Below are 15,562 nucleotides of genomic sequence, written 5' to 3'. Positions count from 1 at the left end.
TATCTCTATGGAGGCACTTCTTTCTTAGTATTAGACATAAATTAGGGTTGGACATAAGGGTGATAAATAATGTGGAACTAATGTAAGAAAATAAAACTCCAGAATAAGAAACAAATGAACTAAGAAGTTATTATACTTTTTATGCAGTCAACTAAATAATTATTTATCAAAGAAAGGAAATATTACATTTACGATTTACATTTTACAATCTGTAGCCTATAGACTGTGTAAAATGAATTATCTTTTATTCACTTCACCTCTTTGCCAGTGTCCCATCTCCAATTTATGGATGACACATTTTTTAAATGAGTCACCCATAAATATAATTTTACCCCTACATGGAAAACTTTATATCATCAGAGAAAAAATGAACACTTTTAATATCTGGCAATGAAAAGAACTGATTTTGCTACTAATTCTGGAGGGATTATTTCCATCCACAGAACATTGCAATGAAAAGACAGCATCTAAGTCAGCATTTTGGCAATCCCCCCACCCTGAAGCCTCACCCCCCAAATCCAGGAGCCAGTGTGCAGCACTGAAGTACAAAGAAGGTCCCCAGTATACAAGATTTCCTGCAATCACTGGGTCCGCAAATGCAAATGTGTGGTCTTAGAACCCTGCACACCACTTAGGGAGCCACACCACGACCTGTAGCATCTTGCAGGACACTTTTACACTAATGTATTTCAGCATCCCAACACTTTCCTCATAGCTAAGCACTTTTTTACAGGGAAAGCCTTCTTTCACATTGTAGTTACTTCTGGAGCTCATTTTGCCTCTAAGTCTGTGAAAATACCCTCTCAAGGAAATCACATACTTGATCTCATACTTTCTCCTGTTCAAAAAAAAAAAAAAAAAGATAATTTATTTACCCACATAGTTCAAACTGAAGAGAAAAGTATGCACTGGATAATCTCAGATGCTTTCCTAAAGCAAAACACTAAAGTCCTAAAACACTAAAACACTAAAAGTCCTGAAAAACTGACCAAAAGTCAAAAGCTGCCATTTATATTCATCCCTAATATAAATGAAATAAGATATAATCAATGACTGCATAACTGCAAATAATCTCATTTGAAAATCTATGTGCAATAAATACATGTGTGGACAAGGTAGGAAATGAGGTACTTTTAAACACCATGTCTCACTACTAGGGTCATAAACTCCACTCTGACTTTTTAAAATTATTTTCAGTTTTTAAACTATCAATTAGTGCTATAGACTTAAGAATTCAATTGTGAGCTTAAATCTGCATGATAAATCTCGAGCAGAAACTCACAATGAGAATGTAAACAAGAACTGATGAGGAGGTGCTCAGATCAGAAAAGAGCTTCTTACCATGTTTATTGATGACACAGGACCGATGCTGTTAACATAGATGTCAACGTCAATTACGGTCGGTTTTACTGTGGAGAAAAATACATGTGTGTTAACACTTTGAGCCAGAGAGACTGAGGAAAGCAGTATTCAACTTCCTTTGACTCATGCGCTAACACCTCATGGGTATGTTGGAAAAGGATGGATTTTCTTTTGGATTTGTCTTATAGTTGCAATTCAAACCCTGTCTTCCTTTTTAAAATTCTCAAAGGATGAGAGATTCTTACTTGTATTTAATAAATTCTTGGGAAAAAAGGACATTTAATACACTGAAATTTGCCAGGAATAGATGATTATAAAGATATTCTGCAATATTTGTTAAGCTGATTATACGGAAAAAAAAACTATAAAATGATAAAAACAAAAGACACTACCTACGTAATTTAATGTCAGTTTCCTATAAAGCAAAACCTCAGTGATGAGTAATATCTGGGATGGCTCCAGTTCCTTATCCATCACCTGACTGCCTAGCTAATGATCTAAAACAAAGTGACTCAAAGCAAAGATCTGGAGAGTACATGCATCAGGGAAGAATAATGAATACTGATAATTGTTATTGTTAGAACTTAAAGACATGTACACATATCACAGATTTATAATCTTATAACTTAAAAACAACACTTTAGTAAGTCAAGGAATTACAGTTTCAACTACGAGGGCATAAAATGGATATGATGAGAGACTGTAACCCAACATTGTGCATCAGAGGTAAAAATGCTTCATTTCTCCTGAAAGAAAACAATTTCTCTTTCCTTGGTAGGGACCAGTAATGATATTGCAAGAGTCAGGAGCTCATGACTTCTGAAAATAAGGAGGTTCTCTTTCCTCAGTATTTAGCAACTGATAAAAGGAATGACAGCCCCGATTTCAGAATATTTCTGCCCCAGAGGAACATGAACAAGACTCTAAACCTTTGCACAGGAAGCAAATTGCTTCAATGGAAACAAGATTGTTTGTATCTGCAATCATTTCAATAAACTTCCTTTAGTTTTGCTAAATAACTAATAATTCACAAATGAACTTCTTCACTCTACTTTTCAAACTGTAAGTGGCACTTCTGAGCTCATAGTCTCATTAAATTGCATATCCAGCAGTCTGTAGTCCAAGCCATGTTTTCTGGGCCTCCATGAAAATGAAAACAATGATTATGAGTTTGCATCAACCACTCTTAACATCTGTCAGGACAAGCAAGTCATATTAGCTTCAAAAAGCTGTTGGCATTTTGGAAAATACCCAACACCATTCTATATATTATGTATGTAGTGTTTATATTTCATAAAATGACTGTTCTTCATTTTAGACTGAGATTTGTTAACTACTACAAATAGTAGCATCTTTTTTCAACTTCATTGGATTCAGCAAGTTTTCTGTCTCCACCAGACACTGCATAACCTTTGGTGATGTCATACAAAAGCCTGTGTTAAGTCAGTCCATTGAGAACCTACTTTTTTGCAAGAGAGTTTTCTGGTTGTTTTATGGTATTAGAGCTTAGGCTTCCAGAGCTCTTAATCTCATTAAATGAAAAAGGACCTACAGACATAAAGCCTTAACAACTTGAAGTGGGAAGTGCCAAATGAGTATTAAGTGTGCAATGAAGGTTTCAAGGAATAACAGTTTGGAATAAACACACACACACACACACACACACACACACACACACGGACGGAAGGTCGCATACATGTGCACACAAAACAGGGAAATTGTTTGAAGCAAATGATCTTATAAAGCAGCACCATGCTAAAGTAAAAGGAGCTTTTTAAGAAAATGGCTCTGACAGTGGCGCTTGGGAAAGATCACAGGTGGGCTCAAGGTTTATAATTCAAAGGCTCAAGATTAGGCCCTGACAAATTAACTTTGACAAGGGCACCAAGATCATTTAAATGGGAAAAAGACAGTCTCTTCAACAAATGTTATTGGGTAGAATGGATATCCGCATGAAAGAGAATGATGTTAGACCTTACACTATGTACAAAAATTAACTTAAAATGGATCGAAAACCTAAAGGGAAAACTGAAAACTATGAAACTCTTAGAAGAAAACATAAGGGTAAAGGATCATGACATTGCAGTTGACAATAATTTCTTGGGAGAGGTTCCGGAAGATGGCGGCGTAGGAGGACGCGGGGCTCACAGCGCGTCCTGCCGATCACTTAGATTCCACCTACACCTGCCTAAAGAACCCAGAAAACCGCCAGAGGATTAGCAGAAGGGAGTCTCCGGAGTCAAGCGCAGACTAGAGGCCCACGGAAGAGGGTAGGAAGGGCGGCGAGGCGGTGCGCGCTCCACGGACTGGCGGGAGGGAGCCGGGGCGGAAGGGCGGCTCGCCGGCCAAGCAGAGCCCCCGAGTCTGGCTGGCAAAAGCGGAGGGGCCGGACAGACTGTGTTCCGACAGCAAGCGCGACTTAGCATCTGGGAGGTCATAAGTTAACAGCTCTGCTCGGAAAGCGGGAAGGCTGGAGGACAAAGGGAGGCAGAGCTCAGCTTGGCGGGGAACAAAGGCGCCAGCGCCATCTCCCCCGCCCATCCCCCAGCCAAAATCCCAAAGGGAACCAGTTCCTGCCAGGGAACTTGCTCGCTCCGCGCAAACACCCAACTCTGTGCTTCTGCGGAGCCAAACCTCCCTCAGCGGATCTGACTCCCTCCCGCTGCCACAGGGCTCCTCCTGAAGTGGATCACCTAAGGAGAAGCGAGCTAAGCCTGCCCCTGAACCCCCCGTGCACCTTGCCTACCCACCCCAGCTAATACGCCAGATCCCCAGCAACACAAGCCTGGCAGTGTGCAAGTAGCCCAGACGGGACACGCCACCCCACAGTGAATCCCGCCCCTAGGAGAGGGGAAGAGAAGGCACACACCAGTCTGACTGTGGCCCCATCGGTGGGCTGGGGGCAGACATCCGGTCGGACTGCGGCCCCGCCCACTAACTCCAGTTATACACCACAGCACAGGGGAAGTGCACTGCAGGTCCTCACCACGCAAGGGACTCTCCAAAATGACCAAACGGAAGAATTCCCCTCAGAAGAATCTCCAGGAAATAACAACAGCTAATGAACTGATCAAAAAGGATTTAAATAATATAACAGAAAGTGAATTTAGAATAATAGTCATAAAATTAATCGCTGGGCTTGAAAACAGTATACAGGACAGCAGAGAATCTCTTGCCACAAAGATCGAGGGACTAAGGAACAGTCACGAGGAGCTGAAAAACGCTTTAAACGAAATGCAAAACAAAATGGAAACCACGACGGCTCGGATTGAAGAGGCAGAGGAGAGAATAGGTGAACTACAAGATAAAGTTATGGAGAAAGAGGAAGCTGAAAGAAAGAGAGATAAAAAAATCCAGGAGTATGAGGGGAAAATTAGAGAACTAAGTGATACACTAAAAAGAAATAATATACGCATAATTGGTATCCCAGAGGAGGAAGAGAGAGGGAAAGGTGCTGAAGGGGTACTTGAACAAATTATAGCTGAGAACTTCCCTGAACTGGGGAAGGAAAAAGGCATTGAAATCCAAGAGGCACAGAGAACTCCCTTCAGACGTAACTTGAATCGATCTTCTGCACGACATATCATAGTGAAACTGGCAAAATACAAGGATAAAGAGAAAATTCTGAAAGCAGCAAGGGATAAACGTGCCCTCACATATAAAGGGAGACCTATAAGACTCGTGACTGATCTCTCCTTTGAAACTTGGCAGGCCAGAAAGGCTTGGCACGATATCTACAGTGTGCTAAACAGAAAAAATATGCAGCCGAGAATCCTTTATCCAGCAAGTCTGTCATTTAGAATAGAAGGAGAGATAAAGGTCTTCCCAAACAAACAAAAACTGAAGGAATTTGTCACCACGAAACCAGCCTTACAAGAGATCCTAAGGGGGATCCTGTGAGACAAAGTACCAGAGACATCACTACAAGCATAAAACATACAGACATCACAATGACTCTAAACCCATATCTTTCTATAATAACACTGAATGTAAATGGATTAAATGCGCCAACTAAAAGACATAGGGTATCAGAATGGATAAAAAAGCAAGACCCATCTATTTGCTGTCTACAAGAGACTCATTTTAGATCTGAGGACACCTTTAGATTGAGAGTGAGGGGATGGAGAACTATTTATCATGCTCCTGGAAGCCAAAAGAAAGCTGGAGTAGCCATACTTATATCAGACAAACTAGACTTTAAATTAAGGGCTGTAACAAGAGATGAAGAAGGGCATTATATAATAATCACAGGGTCTATCCACCAGGAAGAGCTAACTATTATAAATGTCTATGCGCCAAATACCCGAGCCCCCAGATATATAAAACAATTACTCATAGACAATGATTTCTTGGGTATGACACCAAAAGCACAGGCAACAATAAATAAATAAATAAATAAATAAATAAATAAATAAAACTACATCAAAATTAAACTTCTGTGTATCAGACACAGTCAACAGAGTGTAAAAGCAATCCAGAGAATTAGAGAGAACAATTACAAATCATATACCTGATAATTGGTTAATGTCCACAACATAGAAAGAAATCCTATGACTCAACAACAAATAAGCAAAAAACCTAATTTAAAAATGGTCAAAGGACTTAGACATTTCTCTAAAGATATACAAATGGCCATTAACCACATGAAAGATGCTCAACATCATTAGTTCTTAGGGAAATGCAAATCAAAACCACGAGATACCACTTCACATCCGTTATGATGATAACATTGAAAAAAGAATATAATAAGTGGTGGCAAGCACATGCAGAAAAAGATACTCTTGTGCATTGAGGGGATGTAAAATGATAACGGCCACTGTAGAAAACAGCATGGCAGTTCTTAAAAAATAAATAAATAAACATAGAATTACATTACCCAGCAATTCTACTTCTCCAAAGATTTAACATCAAATATATATTTGTACACCCATGTTCATAGCACCATTATTCACAAAAGCCAACAGGTGAAAGCAACCCAAGTACCTGGGAAGGGATAAATAGATAAACCAAATGTAGTATAGTCATATGGAAAATTATTCAGCCTTAAAAAGGAAGGAAATTCTGACTGTTTTGTATTATTTTATGTGATGGTCAGCCATGTGTGGCCACAAAAGAAGAGGTTCCAAATAACAAAGTTTATTATACTCACAAGTCTTAGAGACAGGAGATATGCCTTTCAGGACCACATGGGAAAGACACCACGGTGGTCAGGATACAGAAGATAGGGCAAGGAAGAGGGAGAAGACACTTATGCCATGATCATAAACAGGGTTTTCAAGGGAAAGACACAGAGAGCAGGATAAACAGGTAGGACTGACTAGTTTGAATACTTCCTGTGGTCTGTAATGGTCCTGGGATGATTAAGGCAGAAGAACAGTGTTTCCTGCAGTGTAAGGATCAGAGAGAGGAAATATGGCTCTGGATTGGTTAGCTTGCATATCAAAGATATGCTCCTGGCTAGGCCCTTTGTTATCTCTAAGAATTGGCTAGTCCCAAAAGAGCAGTCTCTCTTCAATCAAAAAAGGTTTTTTAAGATATCAAAATATCATAATATTCAGAAAGTTAAAATATGTATATATATGTGTATATGTATATACAATACAATGACATGTGGATGAACATTGAGGATGTTTTGCTAAGTGAAATATGCCAGTCGAAAAAGACAGACTAGGGGCACCTGGGTGGCTCAGTTGTTTAAGCGCCCAACTTCACTCAGGTCATGATCTCACAGTTCATGGGTTCGAGCCCCTCATTGGGCTCTGTGCTGGCAGCTCGGAGCCTGGACCCTGCTTTGGATTCTGTGTCTCCCTTTGTCTGCCCCTCCCCCATTCGCTTGCTCTCTCTCTCTCTCTCTTTCTCAAAAATAAATAAACATTAATTTTTTAAAAAAATACAGACACTTTATAAGTCAAATTATATGAGGCACTTGGAGTAATAAAATTCAGAGAGACAGAAAGCAGAATGGTGGTTGCTAAGGGCTGGGGGAAGGAGGAATGGGGAGTTAGTGTTTAATGGGAGCAGAGTTTCAGTCCTGCAAGATGAAAAGTATTCTGGAGATAGACGTTGGTGATGGCTGCAAAACAATGTGAATGTATACAAGACCACTAAACATACACTTAAAAGTGGTCAAAATAGTAAATTTTATGTTATCTTCATTTTACCACAATTAAAAAAAAAAATAAAAGATTAAGCTCTGGTATGGTTGGTAACAATTCTAAGTTGGTAGAAGGATGAACAGTTACACAGAGGTAAAGAAGCCAGAAATGGGGAGAAAGGGGAGAGGCGATGGTGATTCTCTGAGTGAAAAGGGGCAGATTCTATTGAAAAAGAGTATAAAATAGGGCTGATGCTACTGGGTCTCATACAGTTTGTCCAAAAATGGATTCACTTTCCAATTCTTCATCTGAATTCCACCTTACGAATTTGGATATTATTATTTCCTAAAAATTTGGAATTAGTATGTTTGAGACAAATCACAAACTCATAAATTGTGCAGCATAAATGAACATGGCAAAGATGTACTGAGTAAGCCTTGACAAGCATCGGCCACATTTATTACCTTGAAAGATTTACATGGCCCAAAGGGCAATAATGTAGACTGTACTTTTACTTGCCTCTGTCACAAAACCAATGAACGTACTTGTTCATTTATTTTTCTCCACTCTACCAGGGGCTTCTGCATGCTAAAACAAGCATCCTAGAATTATCACTTAGGAGCTGAAGAAATGACCCAGATGCACAGGCAATAAATGGCACATGTCAAAGTGACCTCGTGAAAAGAAGAGTGTAGGGCCAGGGTGGGTCTGTCCATTGATGGACTTAGAGGCACATGGCTGACTTCTGCTCTTCAGAATGCTACTTACAGCCTGGAGGTTAACAGATTCTTTGTCTTGTTTATTGCGGACAGAAACGGAACTCTGAAGCATAAATACATTATGCTTCAGTGCAAGACAGTCCATTTTTTTGACCCTTGATATCCAAAACCACATCTAATATAGTACAAGATTCCTATTAAACAAAATCAGCCCTCTTGTGAAAAGAGAAATATATCAAATTTTACTTCCAAAATTCCAAAAAAAATTATCCGTTAAGGGGCCTCATTTATATCATAAATGGGTACTTCCTAGCAGGTGTTTAAAATGTCAAACCTGAAAAACAGGTAACAAAAACATTTCTGTGTAATCTGCCACCAGTTTACTGCTCCCCAGTTATGTATAAATCTTAACAAATATCTTTCATCTTTCTGCTTGCCATATTTGGTGGTTACTGTTCTGGCCCTGGGCCCCCAGAGGTGAGCACTGATGTCATTCAATAAATCAGGTATGCAACATCCCTCAAAATAAGGTCAGCTCTGAGCTTCTCTTACAAAGTAAGGGCAGACTGGCTGATCTGATTCCACCTCTTCTCCTAACTTTCCTAAGAGGAAATGGAAAGGTGTATCAAGCTGGCTCCTCAAACCCCCCAAAAGTTTCTCTATAAAACTATAGAATTATGATAGCTTATTTTACTTTAGAAAAAAATAGGGAAGAAAGTAAAAAAAAAAAATTATAGTGAAAACAAAGGAGGTATGCTTGGTGCAATGTGAATTCATGGGCCTTCAGTGAGTCAGTTGTCAATTCTTCTGGGGAAGGTTAAAGACAGAGAATCAGCCCCAGAAGGAATGAAGCTAAGGACCAGTAATAATAATAATTTGGTTTTGCTTGAGTCATTTGATTAATATCTCTTATAAAAGATAGTTCCATACAAATTATGAATCAGTGCATGGGGTCTTTTAGGAAAAATTATTTTTTCATGTAGTAACTGAGAGGAAAAGATGTATAGCCTTTCTCTGAATCTCCATATTGTTAGATCACTTGCTACTTTTAGGTCATAAGCATCCTTAATATGCCCACTGGGGACTGGCCTTTGGAGAGAAGGATTTACACATGACTCAGCTTCACCCCTTCCCACAGCTTCTGCTGTAGTTCCTGGCACACAGTAGGTACTCATTGAATACTGGATAACTATGGTACCTGAAACTGTGGTTTTAAGTTATTATTTTAAATGAATTTTATGTGTTAAATGTTCACATCAGATTGAAAACTGAAACAGGAAGAGTAATTTTTAAATTATGAACCTGATGACAACCACAGGTTGATGCAATTAGTCAACAGTCCAGACCAAGTAGTCAAGAGCTTATAAAAGATTGTCCAAGACAAGGATATCCTGGAAATAGGCATCTGTCACAACAGAAATTATATTAGCTCCCCGGTAGAGGAAAAAGCTGAGAATGGCACTGGGAAAACAAATGAAACCATTTATATTCATTCATAAACAAGAAAGAAAATAGACAATGACAGAAACACAGATTAGAAGAGACAGGATATAGGGCCAATAAGTGTTGACAGGGACAGAAACTGCAGAGTGGGGGGAGGCTCCAGGTGATTATAGCTCTCCACAGAAGGCAATCCTTCATGAGCTGGCCCCAGACTGGCAGCAAGAGGGAGGAGGAATGGAGACCCCAAAGGACACTGAGCAAACGTGCTATGTAAAGCAACACAGCCAGTAGAGCATGCTTCCTGGCTGTACAAAGTGGCTCTGCCATTTACCAGTTCTTTAATGTTGAAAAGTATCTTAACATCTCTCTGCCTCAGTCCCACTATGTGTCAAGATGAACTGATGATAGAACCTAATTCGTGGTGGAGGTGGTTAGTCTGTTGTGAAGTAAAAATAGGAGCTCAGTATATGTTTGCTATTGCTTCTGGGGTGCTTGGAGTTAGACACAGAAAAGAATGCTAAAATCTGGCATTTGTTGCCTTTCAACTAATATTTATGTCTAAAAGTCACACTTTTCACTTAAATTCTACTTTTTCATGAAAAGCTTAAATATGCTGACAGAAATATTTAAATATCAGCAAATAAGTTAAAAAAGAGAGAGAAGTAAGTAATACCGACTCATGCTCATGAGGTTTATTTTTTTTTTTTTTTTTTTTTTTTTTTGGCTCATGAGGTTTAAATAGAAGAGTTCTTCCAGTAGCTGAGAACCTTCTTACAATCTTCACTGCCTTTGGGGAAAAAGTGGGGACTCATCTGCTGTCAGCCCCTCTAATTTATTGCCTCCTTCTTTTACCTGAACCAAGAGTACCACTAGGCAAAACAATGTATTAGGTCGACTGAACCCCCCACTACCATCATTGACTTCCCTTTAAGTACTGCCTCCCTTCCTGCTGATGCCCACAGACAAAAGCATTAATGTTTATTAAGTGACATTGTTATAAGCATTTGCATTTAATCAGTATGTAATATTCTTATTCCCATCTGACAGATGGGCAGCTAAAACATGACTGAGGAGGTGACATCCAGGATTCTGCAGCCTCACTGGAACAAAATCTCAGGGTTCCACCCTCAACTTCCCAGAGGCTTAACTTTAGTAATGAGGCTTAAAGGAATTCTGGGTAACAATGACTTCAGTCATTTATCATCATCATCATCATCATCATCATCACAAATAACCTTTCCAGGCTCTTCCTAAAATGCAAATACCGCCTCTGAGGCATATATTATGTCGATTTATACCATCTCAGTAGGGATGTGTTTTCAAATGCTTTTCTCTAGCTGGGAGAATACTAGGTTATGAAGAGATGGTGAAGAGATTTGGAGAGCAGATGCAAAGAATGGGCAAATTTAATTACTGTTACAGTTTTGTCAAGACTACTCAAAAATGTTTGGCATAGGTTAGTATTGGAGAATTGAGAGCACTATTGTGGGTCCCATTTCAGCTCTGTCAGCGTTCCTACTTGGCCAGTTAACTTGGTTCTGACTTTTCATTATAAGGTTTAGAGCTAATACCATCTCCACTAATCCCAGAACTTTGGATGCCAATCCCAAAGGCTTACTTCTTTATCACTCTTTTTTTTTATTTAAATAATTTTTTTTTAATGTTTATTTATTTTTGAGACAGAGAGAGACAGAGCATGAACGGGGGAGGGTCAGAGAGAGAGGGAGACACAGAATCCGAAACAGGCTCCAGGCTCTGAGCAGTCAGCACAGAGCCCGACGTGGGGCTTGAACTCACGGACTGCGAGATCATGACCTGAGCCGAAGTCGGCGGCTTAACCGACTGAGCCACCCAGGCGCCCCTCTTTATCACTCTTTAAGTATATGATCTCAAGTGGGCCAATAAGAGTTAAATGATCAAGACCAAATAGTTATCACCTCAGACCTGGGTCATACCTGAGAAGTAATATGGAAGAAGGCAAACAGTGAGATTCTGCTTTTGTATACACTCATATAAAAATGCATTACTAAAGTAGACAGGGAATTCATATTCTTAAAAGAATGAAGAGTACTGGTATTAAAATTCAGAACCACAACTTCAGAGCAACAATGGGTAGATAATCAAAACTGGCATCTACATTTTCATGTCTTGAAAGAGTCTGGTGGTAAGAATATAAAGGAATTTAGGGAGGTGCCTGGGTGGCTCAGTTGGTTAAGCATCTGACTCTTGATCTTGGTTCAGATCATGATCCCAAAGGTTCATGAGATCGAACCCTGTGTCAGGCTCTGCACTGACATAATGGATCCCGCTTGGGATTCTCTGTCCCCCTTTTGCTCTGCTCTCTCTCTCTCTCTCTCTCTTTTGCAAAACTAAAATAAAAAATAACGGAACTTAGGAAGTCACCTGCAAAGTCTAATAATTTATAAATTTGACTCAGAAGTAGCCACATGACCTTGTAAAAATAATTTAAATTTTCTGGGGCTCATTTTCTACATCTGTAACTGAGTACTTGAAGCAAGTTTTCCTTCCAAGCATGAACTCAATTGGTTATAACAGGAAAGATACATTTTAACAACTTTCTTCATGATAGCACCTTGTCCTTTCTATTACCTGACTGGGAATATCAAACTGTATTAACCAACAGAAATTTTAGCCCATAACAGATATGAAAAATCAATGTATTGCATCTTTAAACAGTCAGAAGATTGAGAATGATTGGGAGGCATGGTATGTGACAGATCTTATTGTACCTAAAAATGCATAACAAAGTGATAACAGCAAGATTGACAATAAGGAAGCCCCAGATCCTCCTACCCCCACAAAGAACCCAACTTAACAACTATGTTTGTGAGAAATCCAGAAGCCAGTTAAGAGGTCCTTGCACCACAGGTGAACTTGAAATCAGCCACATGGAAGTCCAGTAGGAAAATTCATGGCACACAATCACTAGAGACTCTCCCCCTAACATTGAGAGTAAATAATAAGACAAACCTCCCAGGTCCCAATTTCTCACTGGGGAGAGAAAAAGAAGGGTGGAACATACATTCAACATTTTGACTTTTGGGGGAACTTCCCAGGGCCCGTTTTATGTCTTGCCTGAATTTAAGCACTGACAAGAAGTGGACACCAGGCTGGGGACTACTAAGAACAAGAGCCATCAATATGGTTTGGTCCATCAGCAAAATCTGTAGTACCGCACAAAGACATTAAGGTAGAGCTCCAGTATCTTAGCTTGCTACAGTACTGGAGAGGCTTTAGTACCACAGTCTGACACAGAGGCATGAGGGTGGGGGGCTCATGGGTGGTACTGGCAAACCTCTTCAATTATATTACAAGAAAAAGCTCAGGGAGGGTGTATCTCCAGATTAGGCTTGAGAAGTTTCCAGAATCTCTAGGCAGAAAGACTGATGAAAGTCTTCCTTGTATGAAACCGACCACAAAGACTGAGAGAAGTGATTGATAACAAGAGAAACAGCGTTCAAAGAAAAATATTAAATCTCCAGGAAATGAAACAGGAATATAAACAAAGGAACAAACAGGAATCAAACAAAGGATTCAAAAAAACATCATAAGGATGTTCAATGAAAGAAGAGAGCACGGATAGACAACTAAATAAAATTTAAAAAATGGTATGTGAGCAAAATAAGAATATCAAAAAGATACAGAAGTTATGAAGAAAAACCAAACCAAAATTCTGGGGATGAAAATTATAGTAACTGAATTGAAAAACTTCACTTGAGGGATGCAGGAGCAGACCTGACCAACCAGAAGAAAGACTCAGTATTCTCAAAGATAGGACATGTAAAATTACCAAGCTGGAAGACAAAAAGAAAAAAAATAAGAAAGAAAATAAATGAAGATAGCCTAAGGACTTTATGAGAAAGCATCAAGCAGAACAACATATGCATATGGAAGTTCCAGAAGGAGAAGAAACAAAGAAAAGTGCAGAGCCTATTTGAAGAAATTATGGCCAAAAATGTCCCAATTTGGAGGAGATATATGGACATACAAATTCAAGAAGCTTAAGGAACTCCAAGTAGGATAATCTTAAGAGATCTACACAGATACACATCATTACCAAACTCAAAAATCACAGAGAGAGAATCCTGTAAACAGAAAGAGAAAAGTGACTCATCACATATAAGGAAGCCCCCATTAGCTCATTATTGGACTTCTCAGCAGGAACTTTGATGGCTAGGTGGTAAAGGATGATATATTCAAAGAGCTGAAAGATAAAACTGTCAGTCAAGAATATTATGTCTTAATTGTGGTTTATATATACAATGGAGTACTACGTGGCAATGAGAAAGAATGAAATATGGCCCTTTGTAGCAACGTGGATGGAACTGGAGAGTGTGATGCTAAGCGAAATAAACCATACAGAGAAAGACAGATACCATGTTTTCATTCTTATGTGGAACCTGAGAAACTTAACAAAACCCATGGGGAGGGGAAGAAAAAAAAAAAAAAAAAAAAAACGAGGTCAGAGTGGGAGAGAGCCAAAGCATAAGAGACTCTTAAAAACTGAGAACAAACTGAGGGTTGATAGGGGGTGGGATGGAGGGGAGGGTGGGTGATGGGTATTGAAGAGGGCATCTTTTGGGATGAGCACTGGGTGTTGTATGGAAGCCAATTTGACAATAAATTTCATATAATAAAAAAAAAGAATACTATGTCTGGCAAAACTGTCCTTCGAAAATGAAGGAGAAATTAAGACTCCCAGGTAAACAAAAGCTAAAGAAGTTTGTTATCACTAGATCTGCCCTAGAAAAATGCTGAAGGCAGTCCTTCAGGTTAAAGCAAAAAGGTAATAAATAGCAACACAAAACCATACAGATATATATATATATATATATATATATATATAATATATATATATATATATACATACATATATATACACACATATGTATATATGTATATATAGATATATATAGATATAGATAGATAGGATATAGATATAGATATGCCACAGAAACCTGTGGTACTCTAATATAGGTATAAAAGTCAGTTTTAAATATGATAGAGAATTTTTTAAAAAAGTAAAAATTCACTATAAATCTATGTTAATGAATACACAATATAAAAAGAAGTAATTTATGTCATCAAAAGCACAAAGTTTGGGGCTCCTGGGTGGCTCAGTCGGTTGAGCGTCTGGGTTCGGCTTAGGTCATGATCTCACTGTTTGTGACTTGGGGCTCTCCATCGGGCTCTGTGTTGACAGCTCAGAGCCTGGAGCCTGTTTCAGGTTCTATGTCTCCTTCTCTCTCTCTGCTCCTCCCCTGCTCGTGCTCTGTCTCTCTCTCTCTCTCAAAAATAAATGAATAAACATTTTTTAAAAAAGCATAAAGTTTTCAGGGGGTATAGAGATGTAAAGAAGTTGAATTTTTATATGCAATTGAAGCTGTTATCAATTTAACATAGATTATTATAACTTTACGATGTTTAATATAATAGTACCCACAAAGAAAATATCTTATAGAATATAAACAAAAGAAAGTGAGAAGGGAATCAAAATATGTCACTACAAAAACTAAATAAATGATAATGAAAGAATATAGCAGGAGGAAAAGAGGGACAAAAAGGTGCAAGACATACAGAAAACACTAAAATGGCAATAGAAGTCCCTCCATACTGACAATTACTTTAAGAGTAAATGGATTAAATGCCTCAATTAAAAGACACCAACACAGATTGGCTCAATGATTAAAAAAACAATACCCAACTTGCTGTCTACAAGAGACTCACACTAGATCTAAGAACACACATAGGCTAAAAGTGAAGGATGAAAAAATGTATTCCATGTTTATATCAGATGAAAGAAACTTTAAGACCAAACGTGTCACAAGAAACAAAGAACATCAGTACATAATGACAAAAGGGCCAATTCACCAGGAAAATATAAAAATATATGCACCTAATTATTAGAACTCCCAAGTACAT

The 15,562-nt window shown here is 38.7% G+C and overlaps 1 protein-coding gene across 2 annotated transcripts in view; it reads right to left on the bottom strand.

Moving 5' to 3' along the window:
- GABRG3 (gamma-aminobutyric acid type A receptor subunit gamma3) overlaps window positions 1-15,562 on the bottom strand; it is a 735,768-nt gene that overhangs the window by 674,062 nt on the left and 46,144 nt on the right. For both annotated transcript variants that reach the window (XM_042941269.1, XM_042941270.1), the window contains exon 3: window positions 1,342-1,409. In XM_042941269.1, coding sequence (XP_042797203.1) covers window positions 1,342-1,409 — 68 coding nt within the window. The remainder of the gene's footprint in view (window positions 1-1,341; window positions 1,410-15,562) is intronic.

Source organism: Panthera leo, chromosome B3 (genome assembly GCF_018350215.1).
Source record: "Panthera leo isolate Ple1 chromosome B3, P.leo_Ple1_pat1.1, whole genome shotgun sequence".
NCBI lineage: Eukaryota > Metazoa > Chordata > Mammalia > Carnivora > Felidae > Panthera > Panthera leo.
The sequence above is the reverse complement of the archived record's forward strand: the minus strand, read 5'-3'. Positions and strand labels throughout refer to the sequence as shown.